General features: G+C 43.0%; 1 protein-coding gene across 1 annotated transcript; it reads right to left on the bottom strand.

Moving 5' to 3' along the window:
• Positions 1–306: 306 nt before the first annotated feature.
• Positions 307–19,726, bottom strand: acap1 (ArfGAP with coiled-coil, ankyrin repeat and PH domains 1). Its single transcript, XM_084156279.1, has 23 exons — positions 19,051–19,726; positions 16,338–16,395; positions 15,715–15,834; positions 15,257–15,310; positions 14,977–15,035; positions 14,657–14,840; positions 14,076–14,120; positions 13,804–13,899; positions 10,216–10,290; positions 9,862–9,974; positions 9,310–9,361; positions 9,087–9,187; positions 8,854–8,965; positions 8,035–8,243; positions 7,889–7,958; positions 7,315–7,409; positions 4,633–4,829; positions 4,032–4,082; positions 3,767–3,945; positions 3,536–3,645; positions 3,342–3,452; positions 3,185–3,246; positions 307–1,084 (listed from the first exon to the last, which is right to left on the bottom strand). Exons 1-23 carry the CDS (start codon positions 19,101–19,103, stop codon positions 987–989), a joined length of 2,304 nt encoding a protein of 767 aa, XP_084012405.1. The 5' UTR covers positions 19,104–19,726; the 3' UTR covers positions 307–986.
• Between the last annotated feature and the right edge of the window lie 1,773 nt (positions 19,727–21,499).

Below are 21,499 nucleotides of genomic sequence, written 5' to 3'. Positions count from 1 at the left end.
ACATTAATTTCACATTTCCACAAACTTCAAAGTGTTTCCTTTCAAATGGTATCAAGAATATGCATATCCTTGCTTCAGGTCCTGAGCTACAGGCAGTTAGATTTGGGTATGTCATTTTAGGCGAAAATTGATAAGAATAGGTTAATGGTTGTTAAAAGTGCCTTGTGAAGTTCAGATGTTACTGCAATGACATGGTGTTGCCACCTAGTGGATATAGATGGTCAAGAACAGTATGGTCAAGACCAATATCCACGTTTTGACAAATGTGTGTCTGGATGAGGGATGAATAATTGAATTGAACTAAATCCATATTTGACTCAATACATTTTAATGATATGAGTGGTTGCTACACATTGGTGGAGGATGCAGTGAATTAAACATGTGTTTTACTGCTTGCTAATTAGGTATAATAAATGACTTAAAACAGACCAAATTAAATTAACTCTGGTATTTTAATCGTCCGTAAGAAATACAGCTCTGGTACCTCAGGCAGTCAATACAAAAAAAAAACATCACAGAAGAAAAGTACAAGAGCACATACAACAATTTGACCCTTTGCTTCAAACATATCCCTCATTTTGTTTTTCTGTCACAACGTACAGTACATTGAGAAGGCTCAATAAAAAGCCATACAAATATAAGAAAATGGCACTTTTTTGTTCTAGTTGTGGGAAACATAGTTATAGCCGAGTCAACAAGACTATGGGAAATCAAATGAAATCAATCATTTAAAATGGGAAGTTATTACTGTATTAGCTGTCATTATTAATCTATCTCCTACAACAATAGTCCCATGTAGCCACTTAGCCTGAGTGTTCTCATCTGGCAGCCAAACACAAAGACCTTACTGTTGGACTGGAGGCTTTACTAGGAGTAATGACCAGCTGAGCTATGACCTAACGCAGAGCAGGTGGCCAGCAAATGTGTGTGTGAGACAAGGAAAACAGCAGAACAAAAGTACGCAAAAGAAACAGCAGTTGGGTAGGTCAACTCTTAAAGTCTGTGCTGCGCCGTTTGAGCTTCTCTGGGTTGTTAGAGGCCATGTGAGAGAAGTCCCTGAAGATGTCCTGGTACGTTTCATCACCTAAGGAAAACAAGACATGAGAAGAACATTCAGCAAGAGTATGACATTTTTTTAATGTTCATGCTAAAATGGCTGTCTGTACTTTTCTCTCCCTCAATTTATCCACATTACTACTATAAGCAGACACGCAAGCACGCACGCACGCACACCGTTTACCTGTAGCACTGTTAAGCAGGGGCATCAGGGGACACTGTGCAAGCAGTGCAGAACAGGCGGTCGCCTCATTGGACAAACACAAAAAGCTCACACGACAATGAAAAAGCACTGCACATCAGAGACTGACAGACAAGTAGAGTATCTCAGAGCACTGACATTACATGGGTATCACAGCGCTAGTCCTCCAGGGCCAGACAGATTATTTGAGTTAGGATATTTCAAACCAGGAAATAGGCCTATTTGAAATTATGAGTTATGTCAGTAATGGAGTAAATAACTTGCACTTGGCTGACAGTTTGGCCATAACGGAATGGATGGGACACTTTCTTTCTCATACAACACAGCGCAGTAAGGTTGCAGCTCTCCCCATTGAGTCCACTGTTCACTTTCCAGCCCCAATCTGTTGCATTAGCTAGGTCCACTGGCTAGGGTTTAGACCAGTGGTTTCCAAATGTTTAAGCATTTTTCATTGTGCATTGTCCTGATAGCAGCCTAAGATTGGCCACAACACACTAGTGGGCCCTGAGCCACTGTTTGGAAAACAATAAACTTAAATGGACAGTGGCTCATTACTTTCTATACAGCTTTAGGTTCTCAGCATCAATGTTGTTATTCTCAAGCAAAAGCAAAGCTAAACAGTGGCAGCGTGTATTTGAAACAGGTTGAACACAATAACAACCGCTTAGGTGTGACCAAAGAGGAACCGGTTTGAAAAGGTTCCAATAGGATAGGGGAACATAGTGTAATGGAAAAACCCTCAAGTGAAAAAAGCATTTGGTACTGGACTGAGCTTATAACAATGACATTCAGCAGACTAAATTAGACTACGCAAGGTGGATAAAATGTACATGCACCCAAACAATCTGATTCCTTTTTCAGGAAGCATACTGTGCAATCATACAATACATATAGGTATAAATCAGTGGAGGCTGGTGGGAGGAGCTATAGGAGGACAGGCTCACTGTAATGGAATATTGGAACGGTATCAAACATATGGAAACCACGTTTGACTCCGTTCCATTGATTCCATTCCAGCCATTACAATGAGCCCATCCTCCTCTAGCTCCTCCCACCAGCCTCTACTGGTATAAATACATGTTAAACATGGCCATTGCCCAGTGTTATCATACTGGGATCTACATAGCGCTAACATGGGCTGTAAAGTGCATGATGGCTGACGGTGCGTTCATTCACTGTGCATCGAAGTGCAACGTGGACTCACTCGTGAGCGGACATACATGTCATTACATAAACACTCTCTTTAAACATCCTCTCTTCTTCTTCTTCTTCTACAGTATGTCCTCTTTTTTCCCTTTAGTATTATATTTCCAAAATGGCCGCCTCTTCCCACATACAGAAAGACTACAGTATAGAAGCCGCTTGTTCATACATTTCCCTTGTTTTCTAGTTATCCCTCTAATCAAACTTAAATTTACTCTACTCCCTCTACTGAGGTACAGCAAATCGTCCATACCCAGTAACAATTCTCAGTTTCAAGAACCTTCCCCATATACGTTCCCCTAACCTCTTTGTCAAGATTTTATTCTGAGACTGTTCTTTCTGAAAACATTCTTAGAAGGGTCTAGCAACAATTCCAGAAAATCTATCAAAACATAACATCATGCTTGACTGTAAACATTGTAACAATGTTTCAGAGTTCAGAGAACAATCTCTTAATTTTACCTCAACATAATGGGGACTAGACAGTAACATTCATTGGGGTTCTGGGAACATGTCTAGTTAGCCGAGTAGCCTATGCACCTCAGCAGTACCCCTCTTCCTCCCTCTGTTCTCTCCCTCAATTACGATGCAAATACCCCTCTCTCTACTCATTCTGCGCCCCGAGTGCCCATCCACTCAGTTGATTCTTCAAGGCCTGAAGTCCCTTCCTGGTTTGGCCCATCCCACTCCCTGTCCCGCCCATTCCCTGTACCCCCGAGTGACCTGGTTGGCCAAAGGCTCCGTCCATCTCCCGCATCTCCTTGTTCATCTTGGCGATTCTCAGCCTGTCATGGGGATAGTAGAAGGTTAGTGAGAAAATCTGCTATATCAATCAATCAATCATTCTAGTGTCAACAAATCAACTAATGCTTATACTTACAGGGTGACGATGTCAGCGTTGGCATTCTCCACTGCAATGGTGATGGGGTCTTTCTGGGTGTTGTCTCTGGCGTTGTAGTCTGCCCCTCGCTTCAGGAACAGACACACCAGCCTGGGAGATAGAGACCAGGTTAGTGTCTGTGTGTGCGCGTTCGTTCGTGTGTGTGTGTGTGTGTGTGTGCGCGTCCATCCTACCCAGTGTGTCCCAGTATAGTGGCGTGGTGTAGAGGTCCTCTCCCGTTACTGTCGGCTGTGTTGACATTGGCACCGTTCTGTAGCAGGAACTCACACGCTGCCAAGGAGTTCTGGAGAGACAAGGGCCAGAGGTTAGGTAAGAATTCACACAAACCTGCTTCTCTCTTCTGAACATAGACACACACACCCACTCACGTCCTCACCACAGTGATCTCTCACTCACTCACTCACCGCGGTGACGGCTTGTATGAGTGGGGTGCTGGACTCCTCGGCTGTGTTGACCCAGTTGACGTCAGCTCCGTGGGCCAGGGCGTCGGCCATGACAGGGAAATGCTGCAGCGCTGCAGACCGATATAACAATGCCCCGGGATGAAGACCAGACAGATCCTCCTCTTCTTCATCATCACCATCTGTGTGTATGAGGGATGACAGTGGGGTTTAATGTGCTTTTAATGTCTGTTTAGGATTGTTGTGTGTGTGTGTATATATATATCACCTTTGTGAATGTCTGCATTGTTCTTTTGAATTAGGTCACTCTGGTTGAGCCCTGAGGGGGAAGAGAAAAAGAGAGAGAGAGAGAGAGAGAGAGAGAGAGAGAGAGAGAGAGAGAGAGAGAGAGAGAGACAGAGAGAGCGAGAGAGACAGAGAGAGACAGAGAGAGAGACAGAGAGAGAGAGAGCGATATTCAGCATAGCAGCAGGCCACCATATCACAGGTTTATCGTGCTGTTTATAACAATAGACACAGGGGTGTGTACCCAAGCATACCGCTTAGTCACAGATGAGTTGTGTGTGTACGTAGGTACTTCTGTGCATGCAGCGAGACTCAACAATGTGTCAATATTTCACATAAATTCTATCCCGCTATCTAACCCTTGGACAGACACAAATAACCCACAGCACCTGCATAGTTTACATTCCTGACCTGTACACAGAGGTGTACTGTATCAGGACCTAAAACACTTAAAACACCTACCAGTCCATCAGTAGACTGTAGGCAGAAACATATCTGATCTGCTAAAGGAACTCTGTAGGCCAGCCCGGTATAGCTCAGCCCCATAGTGTGAATCAGACAAGCGTGTATGTCCCGTCCAATACCTGAGAGACGTGGCAGGGTGGCCCGGTTGGGTTTGGGTTTGAGCGGTGGTCGTGAACCGGCTGTCCTCTCCTGGGTGTTAGCTCTGTTCCTCCGGGCGCTGGAGCGCCGCAGGGGAACGTTACGAACCGTCTCTGGGAGTTTCTGGATAAACTTCTTCTCCACAAACTTAGAACGAATCCACGACTCCTTATCACCCCTGAGAGAGAGAAAGAGAGAGAGAGACAGAGAAAAATACAATTAAAGTGTCATCTTAAAGGCATTTTTATTTATAAAAATATAGAATCAAAACGCATTTCATACACAGTAATGCAGTAATTATAAAACCATATCACACAGCAGATAAATTCAGTTCAATTCAAATTTGACAAACCAGGCTTCACTGTACTAGTATATTGCAACACAGTTGATTGCATGCATACTACTGTACATCCTGAACACACACACACACACAAAACCATGCAACTGCACAGCACATTTCCAGGGGACAGTTTAGTTTACGACACAAACCACAGCCGTCGTCTTGTACCTGTTTAACTTCCTGTCTGGGGTGCAGCAGAGGAGAGGAAAAGAGGAAGCTAGATAATGTAACCGATATATATTAAAGATTTGAGCAGAACTAAGATTGTCATATTGAGTAAAGAAAAAGGATAGCCTGCATTTAGCAGTATGCATGTACAGTGAGGGAAAAAAAGTATTTGATCCCCTGCTGATGTTGTACGTTTGCCCACTGACAAAGAAATGATTAGTCTATAATTTTAATGATAGGTTTATTTGAACAGTGAGAGACAGAATAACAACAAAAACATCCAGAAAAACGCATGTCAAAAATGTTATAAATTGATTTGCATTTTAATGAGGGAAATAAGTATTTGACCCCCTCTCAATCAGAAAGATTTCTGGCTCACATGTTGTCTTTTATACAGGTAACGAGCTGAGATTAGGAGCACACTCTTGTTACCTGTATAAAAGACACCTGTCCACAGAAGCAATCATTCAATCAGATTCCAAACTCTCCACCATGGCCAAGACCAAAGAGCTCTCCAAGGATGTCAGGGACAAGATTGTAGACCTACACAAGGCTGGAATGGGCTACAAGACCATCGCCAAGCAGCTTGTTGAGAAGGTGACAACAGTTGGTGCGATTATTCGCAAATGGAAGAAACACAAAATAACTGTCAATCTCCCTCGGCCTGGGGCGCCATGCAAGATCTCACCTCGTGGAGTTGCAATGATCATGAGAACAGTGAGGAATTAGCCCAGAACTACACAGGATGATCTTGTCAATGATCTCAAGGCAGCTGGGACCATAGTCACCAAGAAAACAATTGGTAACACACTACGCCGTGAAGGACTGAAATCCTGCAGCGCCCGCAAGGTCCCCCTGCTCAAGAAAGCACATATACAGGCCCGTCTGAAGTTTGCCAATGAACATCTGAATGATTCAGAGGAGAACTGGGTGAAAGTGTTGTGGTCAGATGAGACCAAAATCGAGCATTTTGGCATCAACTCAACTCGCCGGGTTTGGAGGAGGAGGAATGCTGCCTATGACCCCAAGAACACCATCCCCACCGTCAAACATGGAGGTGGAAACATTATGCTTTGGGGGTGTTTTTCTGCTAAGGGGACAGGACAACTTCACCGCATCAAAGGGACGATGGACGGGGCCATGTACCGTCAAATCTTGGGTGAGAACCTCCTTCCCTCAGCCAGGGCATTGAAAATGGGTCGTGGATGGGTATTCCAGCATGATAATGACCCAAAACACACGGCCAAGGCAACAAAGGAGTGGCTCAAGAAGAAGCACATTAAGGTCCTGGAGTGGCCTAGCCAGTCTCCAGACCTTAATCCCATAGAAAATCTGTGGAGGGAGCTGAAGGTTTGAGTTGCCAAACGTCAGCCTCAAAACCTTAAAGACTTGGAGAAGATCTGCAAAGAGGAGTGGGACAAAACCCTCCTAAAATTTGTGCAAACCTGGTGGCCAACTACAAGAAACGTCTGACCTCTGTGATTGTCAACAAGGGTTTTGCCACCAAGTACTAAGTCATGTTTTGCAGAGGGGTCAAATACTTATTTCCCTCATTAACTGTAAGTCGCTCTGGATAAGAGCGTCTGCTAAATGACTGAAATGTAAATGTATATTAAAATGCAAATCAATTTATAACATTTTTGACATGCGTTTTTCTAGATTTTTTTGTTGTTATTCTGTCTCTCACTGTTCAAATAAACCTACCATTAAAATTATAGACTGATCATTTCTTTGTCAGTGGGCAAACGTACAAAATCAGCAGGGGATCAAATACCTTTTTCCCTCACTGTATATATAGTGTAACAAAAAAAATCAAAATCTCCCTGCAGTTTCAAGTTTATGACACCAGGAGGGGATGAAGGGTGAATTTTTATACCAGGTGCATGTTCAATAGAATGTGAGATTTTTAGAATGTTGCAGATAGAAATGTAATGTATATAACTACTCTACATACAACAGAGAATCATGTCCGGTCTGTACAATATATTTATATCTGAACGTTCTGTTCCACTATCCTTAATAAACATTTAATCAAATCACACTGTAACGCTAGGAAATCTTTACTGTCTGTGTGAGATTGAATGTGTCAATAAAGGGTGATGACTCAGGACCCGAGGAATGAAGATGAGCGTGGGAATGAGATGAGAGTTCATACCTTGGACTGGATGGGTGGGGTTTCTTGATGGTGATCTCATCAATCCGCGCCTCGTAGATCCTGTTGATGGCTGTGTTCCCCAACTCACACATCAACTACAGGACACAGAGAGAGAGGGGGGACATAATTACTTACTTTAAAAAGGTGCAATATGCAGATATCTCTCTGCCATTTCATGGTTGCAAAAATTGGAATAGTTTGCCTAATTTCAGTTTATGTGACAAAACAAGCAAGTGTAGTGAATCATTCATTGTACCATCTAAACTGCTGTGAAATGTATTTTCAATAAACACAAATATTGTATTTTCAGCTGTTTGAAGCTGGTGTACAAAACTGAAAGTAAAAGACGCAAAAATAACGCACATAGAACAGATCTACTGCTTCTTAGACTTGCTTTCAATAAGAATGACAGATCTAAAACTCTAATTTCTATGTGAATTTGGTCAGGTTGCCCAAAAAGTTACACATTGCAGCTTTAAGAGTTGTCTTTACATTACATGAAAAAAGCAATGAATTAAGATCTTATTTTCTTCAAGAAAGCCCATATCTGCTTAGAGCATGTCCATAGTCTTACCCTGACCAGCTCTGGTTCCCAGGAGTCCAGGGTGAGGGAGCGTACTTTGGAGAAATGGACGCCCAGACTCCTGTCAGAAGGACACAGAAGAAGGGAGTTAGTTACATATTAGTGTGTGTGTGTGTGCGTGTGTGTGTGTATCCTACCTATGTATCCCGGAGCAGACGATACAGAGGGTGATCCCCAGGTTGATAGAGGCCCAGTCCGGACCGGGCTCTCCACAGTCGCAGCACTGCCTGTTCCCCGGGATGGCCTGGACCTGATCCAGAGCCTCGCGGCCCCCCGTCTTCTCTTGATCCCCACACAGCCCTCCTCCTCCTGGGCTGCCCCCTGACACTGAGCTGCAACGCTCCCTCTGTGAGAGAGGGGGAGAGGGAGAGAGATGTACACACAAACATATGGAATGGGAGTGTTGATCACTGCACTTTCTGTAGACATTGAGCTACAACTCTGCTTCTGAAAACACAGAAGTGTAGTGTGTTGGGGAAGCTAAATACAGTCTACCAAGCTACCAATTACTTCACACTGGAAGAAGTTAAGCTACACTAAAGCTACCCTAAGAGTATAGTTTACTTTACTAAAGTTACTTTGAAAAACAAACTACTTCGTGAAAATGATCATATGTAAATCTGAAATATAATAGACTACAAATTGCAAGAACAGATCACTTTGCGGTCATATGTTAACAGAATGTGTAATTTAGGCTATTAAACACAAGACATATGTTTCAAGTGAGAATTAGGCAGGGCTGCTAATAAATATATATATTTTTAAATAAAAGTAGTTCCAGTAGTTAGCTACACCACTACATAACAAAAAGGTATTTAACTACTGAAAACACTACCTAGATTTGAATTTAGTTCAACTACCACCAAGCTACTGCAAAATGTAGTTCAATTACTAGCTGAACTAAATGTAGTTCACTGCTCCCCAACACAGAGTGAATAATGTGTGTGTGTTCTCACTGGGCTGTGTGGGTCTTCTCTGCGTTCCTGGAAAGCTGAGGCTATGCTGTTCTGGACGGCACTGATCCAACCCTGCTGCTGACGCTCGGAGTCTGCCTGCAACAGACAGCTCCTGCACACACACACACACACACACACACACGATTACTATGTAAATAACACACACCCAAAACAAACATCAATAGCAACATCAACAAACAGACAAACTGCTTGTACACACACAGTACACTCACTTGGATGGGGAGACCACCTCAAAGCAGAATCGCCTCTCGTTGTCAGCGCAGACCTTCACTGTACACAGACGTAGGTCCTCCATCACCACGGTGGGCTGCTCCTGAGAGAGAGAGAATCGGACACAGTCAGACTGTGTGTGTGTGTGTTTTATTCTCTTTGTGTCTGCATGGATTGCTATTAAAAATGCATTGAAAAGTGAAGCAGTGGCTTTCAAAAATTCACCTTGAATTTCTTCTGATAGACCAGTTGATTTTTCTGGATAGAGAACCAGCGCCTACAGACGTGAGACAGGAGATCAGAAGGAGATGAGAATGAATCATGCAATCACCTTCCTAGGCTGAAGCGTTAAAAACCTATCTGGGCACAAAACAACTAGAGCAGAAGAGGGTCAAATAATGGGTGGAAAGAAAAAGCAGTGAAATATCCAAGAGCGAGAGAGAGAGACAGAGGGAGACGCTGCATTCAAAACATCTGGGAAATGAGGTCGAATCATGACATCAGTGATCGGAAAGACTGAGCTCTAGAAAGAGGCCAGAGTTCCCGAGTTGGATGACCATTCAAATAGATTTTTCCCAGTCAGAGCTCTTTTTTTACTAGTTCCCAGCTGTTTTCAACGCACTGAAGTCCGAGATTTCCGAGTTCCTAGTTGTTTTGAACGTGGCAAGAAAGTGAGGGAGAGAGGAAAGCGAGAGAGAGAGAGGAGAGACAAAGTTAAAGAGGGAGAGAACAACATAGCACAGATACATAGAAAGAGAGAGAGGTAAGGTAACATACCTGCTCCAGGTCTTGAAGGCATTGCTAGCTCTCTTATACAGGTAGCCCTCCATGGCGATACCGTTGGGTGCATCAGCACAGAAATCCATTAAGGAGTTATCATACGAGACATCCTACCCACACAACACAAACATAAACATGACTGTAGGGAAGGAACGTTAGTATCAGGACGTAAATATCATTTTCACGCAGTGATACCAGTAGATCCCCAAGCTATTTGAAAGAAAATGTCATAAGGTCTGCCTGTCAATATCCATACAGGTTGGAGAGCTAGTGTAATCACATGGCAGCCATCTTGGTGGTCAGTGTTTACCTTCTTTCTTTACTGTCAGATTTGGTTCCAGTAGTGTTTACCTTTTTCTTAATGGCAGCGTGTCTCTGTTCCATGTCTCTCTTCTCCCTGGCGGAATTCAACACTAGTTGAGTGTGCTGTGTAAGAGACAGAAAGTCAGGCACAATCAATTTGATTTCAAAACACAGAATCCAATAGGGCCAGCAAACAAAACACGAAGCAGATTTAACCGCCCTAATGTTGGAAACAAACATCATTATGTTATCATCTAGAGTCACATTTATTTATTTTCCAAGCTATAGCGCACAATATTTTACATAAAGCAGGTTTTTAAAAGGACCAAAGAGTTTGGTCTGCTTTGAGTTTTCATTTTTGCCATGGAATTTATTTTTGCTATACTGGTATGGTCACAGCCCTAGAATTAATTATTTAAAATGTTTCAAATGTTGCACATTATCCTAAATGACACACAGCAGTTCAACATGATACGTCAGTACAGTCAGGGTACTAAATAAAGACAATAATGTACACAGTATTCTGGACAGTATGTTTTTGATGTAGAGTTGTAAAGATTAATGTAGAAACTGTTTAGGAAAATCAGGCTAGGAAATAAAAGGCTTCAGGCTTGTACAGAGTTCATGTGGAGGTCAGGGAGTCCACCACTCCAGACTTCCTCCTCTGGGGAAAACATGAAGGAGGAAGTGCTGAACCTCTCCCAACTTCCGGACGCTGGATCGAGGAAAACCCTCCAGCAGCTTCATATAGCAGCTTTACTTTCTCATAAAGATTTCAGATGATCCAGCAGTCTTTAAGCAACTTCTGCAGCTATTTTTACTTTCTCCCTCTCTCAATCTTTCTCTCTCATTCCGCCTCCCACTCTTTCACCATTTCCTGTAACTGCAGGAAGAGCTAAACCAGTCTTTGTGGCTTTAAATGGTCCAGTGACTTGCCTTCCAGTTTCAAGCTGCTCTCTGACTTGCAGACTAATTAACCTTCCGGTTAGTTGTAGTCTACTGTTGACTGCAGGCCTAGAGCGCCATGTTTCGCAGCACTTCCAGTTATTCTACTGTGCCCATCCAGCGTAGCACTAAGGTTACTGTATGACAATTTGACAAACACATGCGCAGGCAGGCGCACACACAAACACTTTCCAAGTCATGTGAAATATTTCCTGTTGATGGTGCCCACACTGTTTCCTGTCACAATGAGAGGGACTTCACCTTGTGACTTCCTCGTTCCTCTGGACCACATTGTTAGGACTCATGTACTAATTAGTCCATGGAATCAACTGCTAGAATAAACCATTTCACCATCCATCTAAGACATGTGTTCCCAACCTATGGGGAATGCCCCAAATAGGGGTGTGCCAACGTTTCGCGAGGGGGTAGCGGGACCTTCCTTGATTTTTTACAATTCGTGATTGTTTATACTGATCTAAAACTATGCATAAATCTGTGATGCTTTAGGATAGAAACAAGCGGAAGAGGAAGACACGATATCTTTGGTTAGTCTCTATGACATTCAGAAGCTGAGCTACGACCTTCTAAAGTCGAGGGGTCAAAGAAATTGGACTTTGCTTGGGAAGTCATCTTATACAATGTGTGACTCGTCGCTATCAATTGATCTATTAACTTTCTGTAAAAGAGAATATGTATACTCAGCAAAAAAAGAAACTTCCCTTTTTCAGGACCCTATCTTTCAAAGATAATTCGTAAAAATCCAAATAACTTCACAGATCTTCATTGTAAAAGGGTTTAAACACTGTTTCCCATGCTTGTTCAATGAACCATAAACAATTAATGAACATGCACCTGTGGAACGGTCATTAAGACACTAACAGCTTACAGACGGTAGGCAATTAAGGTCACAGTTATGAAAACTTAGGACCTTAAAGAGACCTTTCTACTGACTCTGAAAAACACCAAAAGAAAGATGCCCAGAGTCCCTGCTCATCTGCGTGAACGTGCCTTAGGCATGCTGCAAGGAGCCATGAGGACTGCAGATGTGGCCAGGGCAATAAATTGCAATGTCCGTACCGTGAGACGCCTAAGACAGCGCTACAGGGAGACAGGACAGACAGCTGATCGTCCTCGCAGTGGCAGACCACGTGTAACAACACCTGCACAGGATCGGAACAGCCGAACATCACACCTGCGGGACAGGTACAGGATGGCAACAACAACTGCCCGAGTTACACCAGGAACGCACAATCCCTCCATCAGTGCTCAGAATGTCCACAATAGGCTGAGAGAGGCTGGACTGAGGGCTTGTAGGCCTGTTGTAAGGCAGGTCCTCACCAGACATCATCGGCAACAACATCGCCTATGGGCACAAACCCACCGTCGCTGGACCAGACAGGACTGGCAAAAAGTGCTCTTCACTGACGAGTCTCGGTTTTGTCTCACCAGGGGTGATGGTCGGATTTGCGTTTATCGTCGAAGGAATGAACGTTACACAGAGGCCTGTACTCTGGAGCGGGATCGATTTGGAGGTGGAGGGTCCGTCATGGTCTGGGACGGTGTGTCACAGCATCATCGGACTGAGTTTGTTGTCATTGCAGGCGTTACAGGGAAGACATCCTCCTCCCTCATGTGGTACCCTTCCTGCAGGTTCATCCTGACATGACCCTCCAGCATGACAATGCCACCAGCCATACTGCTCGTTCTGTGCGTGATTTCCTGCAAGACAGGAATGTCAGTGTTCTGCCATGGCCAGCGAAGAGCCCAGAACTCAATCCCATTGAGCACGTCTGGGACCTGTTGGATCGGAGGGTGAGGGCTAGGGCCATTCCCCCCAGAAATGTCTGGGAATTTGCAGGTGCCTTGGTGGAAGAGTGGGGTAACATCTCACAGCAAGAACTGGCAAATGTGGTGCAGTCCATGAGGAGATGCACTGCAGTACTTAACGCAGCTGGTGGCCACACCAGATACTGATTGATACTTTTGATTTTGACCCCCCCTTTGTTCAGGGACACATTATTCAATTTATGTTAGTCACATGTCTGTGGAACTTGTTCAGTTTATGTCTCAGTTGTTGAATCTTGTTATGTTCATTCAAATATTTACACATGTTAAGTTTCCTGAAAATAAATGCAGTTGACAGTGAGAGGACGTTTCTTTTTTTGCTGAGTTTATAATTAAATTGAAAACATAGAAATCATATTTGGTAGCGGAATAACATTTGGGGAAATCAGGTCTAGGGGTTTTTTCCTTATAAATTAAATAGCCTATCTATCTAAAAGATGTAATGAGTCTTGTTAAACTACGAAAAATTGCAGGAAATTAGCTTAAAAACAAACAAATTCTTAGGTCCCTCAAATTAAACAAAAGCAAGCTGGTGGTGTATTTATTATAGACTATCTCAATAAACAATAATACCATTTTTAAAAGGGGAGGGGGTTGCGGCGTGACATTTTTCAAATGTAAAAAAAGAGAGCCCTGGGAAACAAAGGTTAGGAACCCTGATCTAAGAGAATAATTCATTCCTCTCTTCTCTTCCACTCACTCTCAAACTATTTTACCTCACCCTCTCTGTTCGCTAATGTCAACATCTGAAGAACACACTTGAACAGATCTCTTCCTCCTTCATGAATTTGGTTTATCCAACGCACTTCTCCCTTTCCCGCTCATTCACCCACGTGTCCTTGTTACCTCTTCACTCAGGGTGCGTCGATAGTCTGCCAGCTCCGAGAGGGACTGGTGACCTTGTTGGAAGAACTGGGACTGGGCTTCCATCATAGACACCATCTGACAGAAAAACACAGAATAAAGCATCATCATACGATCAGACTAAACAATACATGCCACAAAGACAACTCAACAACTGCTCAAGTAAACTAATTATTAGACACTCACATGTGGACTCAACCATGCGACACTTACAATATTCCCAATGATAAAAGTTCCCACATCATGAAACTCACCGCCATCAGGATGTCGGTCTTCTTCTTGGCCTCGATGACATTGATCTAGGAGAGAGGACGAGTGAGTGAATAGGAGGGGACAGAACATGTGTGTTGGTATGACTGCAGCTGCTAGTACAAACCACTGGGTATTAATATTTACCAGCCTGCTACAGGGGAAACCCTTAGGCAATGCTGTTAGCATTCACCACAGCAAAACACATGACACTAAGGGGAGGTGCTGCTGCATATTTTATCAATGCCATTTGTTAGAAATATATCCTGGTCCTCCTGACAAATCTGTTATGTAAAATTATTTCTAGTATTTTGTTTGAGGCCTTCCAGTAGGGTCATGTTCTCAAACGGAAAGCAAGCAGTGTAATGAACAAGATTCCCAATTGAGCTGGAGTCTACAACTGATAGTTTCAACACTAGTCTGTAATTCAATTCCAGGCAAACCACTTCAAACCAGGCCCAGTGTATGTGAGCGCGTCCATGTCAGTGTGTAAGTTAATGTTTTGTCTCTAGCATACTTTCCATCAATCACCCAGTTTTGACCTTCCCCAAAATACACTCTCATCCTCCAGCTTTGATGACCTCACCTGTAGTACGTAGTCGAGGGCCCCGGAACGGAAGGTCTTGCGGGTATTGAGGAGGGCATGGCTGGCCTCCTCCACCTCGTGCTGCTTCCCCCGGGGGGCCTGAGCGTTCCTGCTCAACGCCGCCTCCAGACTCTCACTGCCCCGCTCAAACTCCTTACGCACTTCCTTGAACCGACGCACGTCCCTGGGAGAAGGGGAGGGGGCATTAGGAGAGAGAGATGAATGAATGTGGCCCATAAAGATGTGGGTGGGACTGGGGGATGTTGTGACAGCAGTCTCTGGTAGTGGTTTGAAACAGAAGGAGTGCCAGACTAACTCACTCTTTCACAAAACTCTGCAGTTTCAACTTCACCGACTTCTGTGTGGTCTCAATCACTTCCTTGGAGAAAAAGAGAGAGAGAGAGTGAGAGAGAAATAGAGGGAAAGAAGGGGGGTGGGGTAGATGGAGAGCGAGCGAGAGCGGGGGGGGGGGGGTGGTAGAGGGAGAGAGATAGGGGCAGAGAAAGAGAAAGATACTCAGAGACACCTGACATTTAAAAGTGGTTGCTACAGTAACTAATGTTGATGGCAAGCGATGCACAGTAGAGGAGTCCAACTCACCCCCTGAGCTTCCAGAATCACTGCCAGTTTCTGGGAGAATTTCTCCAAACACTCCTACGAGAAAAGAACATGGAATGAGTTTAACTTATTTATCAATGATTGAATACAATAGAACTTCCACTTACATTTTAGTCATTTAGCAGACGCTCTTTTCCAGAGTGACTTAAAGGAGCAATTAGGGTTAAATGCCTTGCTCAAGGGCACAGACAGATTTTTCACCTAGTCGGCTCGGGGATTCGAACCAGTCATCTTTTGGTTACTGTCCCAACGCTCTTCATCGCCAGACTACCTGCTGCCCTTCCCTTGATAAGAATGTACTATGATAAAGACATTAGGATATAACACTAACCATAACTTAACACAACACTATGTAATAGCCCTATATACAGATAGGTCCCTCCTACACTGATCCCAAATCAGTGGTTAGAGTGTACTACCCAGCATCTCTATAGACTCACCCCCATCATGTTGTCCCCAGAACAGTGGTGGCCCAGCTCTTTGAGCCCTGTGACAAAGCTCTTGCTGGTCTGACAGTAGGCCCTGCCAGCCTCTAGCATGGAGTGGCACTGCTTCACCAGCTACACAATAACACAATGTGTCAGGATTCAACACAACACAATTCCATGTTGCAAAAGACATCAAAACACACTGCAATGCATACAGCATGACATAAGATTTCAATATGACATGGTGTAACATTGTCCAGACGCAGAATAGGTTGAGACTCACAGGAATCTGACATTTGATTGCCAAAGTATGCATCTGAAAATGTTATGTGCACCAATCCCTTTAGGGAATTAGGAATATCAAGTGATTGAAAGTACATTGTGTGGTCAGTTACGTTTCTCTGGTAACAATAGAGTGGGGAAGCAGCACTGGAGTTAGTTCCCTTCAACTCAGGTGAAACACCACCATGTCTCTCACAGTTCATAGTCACTACTCAGAGGAAGAAACTGACCCTGTCCAACAACTACTTCCTCTACGGTATGGATGGCTGGGTGTGTTTATAGAAGTAGTGGTTTGATACTGGGAGCATAATGGAAAAGTGGGGACTTTGTGTGTGTGTGTATGACTCTCTCACCTTTTCTAATCGTGTCTCCAATTCACAGACATCTCCTTCCACCACTTCAATGGCAGCCCTGGATGAAACAGACACACATTAAGCCACATCACCACAGGCAGAGGGTCTTGTCTTATGCATCCACACCCTCCTTGGGCAACACCATACTGGTCTGAATGTTGAGCTGCATGCACAATGTTATCAGTTCTACAGTAAGAATTGCTGTGGCTCCATTACGTTTATTTGCCTGTAATATCAGACGTCATGAGAGTTCAATCACCAACAGTACACATGATTCTTCAAATGATATCTAGTAGAGTTTATAAATGGGCCTGTCAGAAGGGCAGTGGAAGGATATTGTGACTGCTGTGACTGTTAGTCTGTGATTCAGTATCTCCTCTGTTCTTTCTCACATCAACGGCCCAACAGTGTGGTTTCCGCTGCCTTCCACCAAAGACAGACAGTTACTGAGAAAGTGCACAAAGAAAAATACAAAAAGAGAGAGAAGGAGAGCAGCAGAGAGAGAGAGAGAGAGAGAGAGAGAGAGAGAGAGAGAGAGAGAGAGAGAGAGAGAGAGAGAGAGCGCATCTGTTTGTCTGCTGGTAGTGTAGTAGAGACAGTGGCTGCAGTTTATTTCGCTGAGTATCATTCATATTGAAATGGGCCTAGCCAGGCATGACAGGGGTACCAATACAGGACTGAGAAAGGTTTGGTGGAGAGAGTAAGATAGAAAAAGATAACTTTGAAGAAGGGCAAAGATAGAATTGAAGATGGATGGAACAAAGCCTGTGTCAGACACACATTGTATTCGTTACCCTCTGAATGTGTGTGTGTCTGTAACGTGATACTAAGGTGATTAAACGGAATGCATCTGTGCATTTGTATGAGTAAGTGCACCTGAGAGAGAGAAACCTCAAGTTTCCACAGCGATCCACCCCCAAAAAACACACTTCCTGTCTCTTGTTTATCACCTCAATAACTCTTGCTTCACTTCCTGTTCCACTCCACAAGCCCAGGCCGCCCCCGGTTACCTAGCAACGGGAGGCAGATGTTTGAAGCTCTACCCCAAGCACTCTGCCTCTGTGTGTATGTACACTACGGTAGCATCTCTTTTCCTCTTTCAATACATATTTCCCGAGATGTCCCTCTCTCCTCTATCCTTCTTTCACTTCTCTCTTTTCTAGTCTTTCAAAGCCTCTTTTCTCCAAACGTCACCCTCTCCAGTCCACCACACTAGCTGTGTGTGAATATGAAGGCCTACCAGAGTTCGACCATGGCTTTCATCTAAAACCTTCTCCTCCCCCTCTTTTTCTCCTCCTCCACCTCTCTCTCGCTCTCTTCTCGGTCAAATGAGACCTCACCGCTGCAGAATGCACCAATGACTGCCACAACAAGTCAAACTTTCCGACACTGTGTGTTCCTCCCAGAGAGACCATGAGCCAAGAATGAGGAAGAGAGCGAGAAGAGAAAGAAAGAGATAGAAAGAGAGAGAGAGAGAGAGAGAAAGAGAGAACGAAAGAGAAAGAGAGCAAGAGATGGAGAAAGAGAGATAAAAGCTCTTCAAAAAACTTGCAAGGTTAACCAAACAAGAATTAAGAAAATATCAAACAGCAAAAGATTGAGAAAGAAAGAAAAGACAAGAGAGAGTAAGAGTCTAACCACTGTCACTTCTTCTGATCTGCCAGCTAAAAAAAAGGGAGGCACACCCAAAGCAACAAACCTCATTTATTAGCTACATTCAAAACCAAAAAATCCACTTCCCTTTTGGTTTTATGTTGTGTTCCTTTTAGAGTTAAAATAAAAGCTATATTTTGACTGAAAGAGAATAGACCAGGCAGAGGTTGGTGTGCTGCATTCCTACATTGACTTACAACCTGGGCTTGTAACCATCTTGGTGGCATATGCTCCTAAATATTGTGCTGTGTGACCTATAATTTTGATTAGCACCAATGCACCTTATCCATTGAATGGCAACATTCTATATTTGCCGTTGGGAGCAAGCACGGTTGTTAGATTTATGTTTCGCTTCAGGTGCGGCGGTTGTTACATTTGTATCATATTTGTTTTAACTAACATTTTAAAGTTGGGAGCACCAGTGCTACCAATGAAAAAGCCATTTTAGTTGTATTAAGTTGTATCAATTATCTTTCATTCCAGCACACAAAGCCAGTCCCATCAATGAGAAAAGGCAGTGTCTCGCCGCAGTGTCAATGCCCAAAGAAACTAATTTCGACTCATTGCAGTGACAAATCTGACCCCAAGCATGAGGCAAGACCCCAAACTATCTGCAGGGCTGACACTCATTTGACAAGTTTATCATGTGGTTGTGCTGAACTACAATGCTGTAGCCTACTACACTGTAGACCAATATGCCAACCCAGGATAAGATTGTACAGGTAGTTTTGAAATAAAAAAAGAATGTCTTCACTTTTCTATTTCCTCACTGTTAGGGATGATGCAAGCAGGATGTCATACTTTTACCCTATGTGGACATGTGGCAGCTCTGAAACTATCTGAATAATGTATTACAAAATCATAGAGTAGACCTACACAGGCCTACCCTTTAATCAGGTATTATAACTTCTTGTAACTGTAATAAATTGGTAGTCACATAACTGAATGCAGCATTTACAAATAAGCTCTCACCTTACAATGTAACTGAATGAATAATGCCTATTTGTAGACTGTTACCTAAGTCATTAAAAATGTTTTTCAAGGGTTAATCTAGACCTACCTGAATCGGGGGGAGTCTTTGAGACACTCTTCAAAGTCCAGTTTGACAGTCATCCTTCAGTTGGTTTGACACAAATTACACCAATAACGCAAACGCAACTATTTCTATTGATATTGAATGTGACATGGGACAGTGCGTTCGAAAATATAATATAGGCTATATATGAATATGTAAGATATAATATCTTACATATTGAAAGTATATTACATTGTTTGTAGGTTTTTACCATAAATAACTTGTGTTCTCTTGAATTAGATTCTTCTCGACATCAAATCATGACATTAGGTGTCAATGAATCAGTCGAATCGCGGCTCTCTCTTATTGGACTAGCAGGTTATTACTGAATTGATTAGAACAATTTAAATAACCAAATAACTGCAATCGATTAGTTCATGATAGATACGTTTTTCCACTTCGCTCATGTTAGCTTTTTTTCTCTGTACTTTGGTACGCGCTTGCGTCACGAAAATGAAGAAAAAATGCCCCAAAAACGTATCGCAAGGGTTGCTCATTCCACGGTGAATAATCCAACATTAATAAAAACACAGCACCGCTGTCGCAAATAAGATTAAACAATAAATGGCATTTCCCCTCGAGGGCCCCCGGGATGGCGAGAGTGACACTGTAACGAAACAATCACCTTCCTATCCTATCTCTCTCACCCGGCCGGTCCACCCCCTCACACTATTTCCGGGTATGCAAAGTGCATGCACAAACACAAAGATTGTTTATTATATTGACAAGATATTCGAGTGACCGCTCTAACAATGGAAATACATGTCCTCAAAGATGGAAGGCAGGCGGGAGGAGGCGAGATCAGGTGGGACCATTCTAGCCAATTAGAGGGCAGATACACGTGTGAACAACAGGCCATAGAGATAGAAAGAGGACTCATCTTTGTACCTGTGCCATTGTAGCGTCTGTGACAGCATGGGCAGCGCATTGAGGGTATCTCCATTTTAAAGTAGTCCATTTTCTTCTTCTTCATTGGTTGATTGCTCCCAACTGATAGGAATCCCCACCCAGTTGACTACTTTAAAATGGTGGAAGCCTTCAATGGCAAAGTCAATGCTAAAACAGGTTATTATATTTATTCCTCACTTCGTGGCTTATTTTTTTCATGGGATAGATTTCGGGCAGAGTAAAACCTCTTGCTTCACCTCTTCCTCTCTGAATTAAAGCAAAAAAGCCAGTTTTGTGGTGGTAAGGAAATGGTTAACATGTAGGGGTTATGATTATATGAGGGAGAAATTGCAACTGGGATAAGTGGAATAAATATTAAATTCATTCTAAGAGGTAGTTATTATAACCATGGTTGAATAAATGTGGACTTTTTGTAGGCGGGCAATTCCGTGGTAATAGAATGACGCTGAGACTTTAAAAGTATGCCAAACAAAACCATTGATTGCAAAGTTAAACAAACCATACAACTCTATACACAAGTACTACTTTTAACAATTTCCACACAAAATTTTACAAAAACACATTTACTCGAAGAACAGGGCAGATGTAATGTTTGGTAACAGAATGATGGCAAAATCTCCCTTAGTTTTTTGTGACCATTTTTTCCAAAAACTCTGTTAAAGATCTACCCCGAATTAAGATTCAAAGATGTCTGCAGAAAGAATGGGGTGTCAGCTATAATATGACAACTTGAGTTTAAAATAATATATTTTGGTTATTGAACTATAGTAAATAAAGTGGATTAACACCCGGTAACAATATTACATCATGGGTCCCTGATCTGTACTATACATAAATGCATAATTATGAGCGTCATTCCCTTAATGGTGATGTATCCTGAATAAGTACACAAAGGTAGAAAAATGTAACATCCTCATTTGCTTGTTTGGGTTTTATTCTACATACTGGCTATTATTCTAATGAACTCCGCCCCCAAACAAGACCACATTTGGATGGCCCGGACCGGACCAAATCTGTATCAATCACAGTACAGCACAGAAGAGCACAGCACACTACGGTAGAATATAGTACAGTACAGTACAGTACAGCACACTAGAGTAGAGTACAGTACAGTAGAGTAGAGTTCAGCACTGTACTGTACAGTACAGTAAATTATACTGTACTCTACTCTAGTGTGCTCTGCTGTACTGTACTAAACTCTAGGCCTACTGTACAGTACTGTACTGTATTTTACTGACCTACAGTGGCGGCTCCTGAAAAAATTCTCAGGAGGGGCAATTTTTCTGATGATTTAGGTGACCTACACACATTTTAAAAAAGATATGTCCAGCAACAACATGAAGACAGGGGCAGCATATAAGTCAATACCAGAAGCATTTATTGACTGATCTGGGGAGATGGATTCCAGTTTCTGTGACAGATTATAAATAATCTCTGATGCCTTTGTTATATTAGCTTTTGGTTGAATGTACTGTCGTAGTAAATATATAATGTTATAGCTTGGTCTGACTAAAATCTTGTGCAT

This window comes from Coregonus lavaretus, assembly GCF_964263955.1.
Source record: "Coregonus lavaretus genome assembly, chromosome: 39".
Taxonomy (NCBI): Eukaryota; Metazoa; Chordata; class Actinopteri; order Salmoniformes; family Salmonidae; genus Coregonus; species Coregonus lavaretus.
The sequence above is the reverse complement of the archived record's forward strand: the minus strand, read 5'-3'. Positions and strand labels throughout refer to the sequence as shown.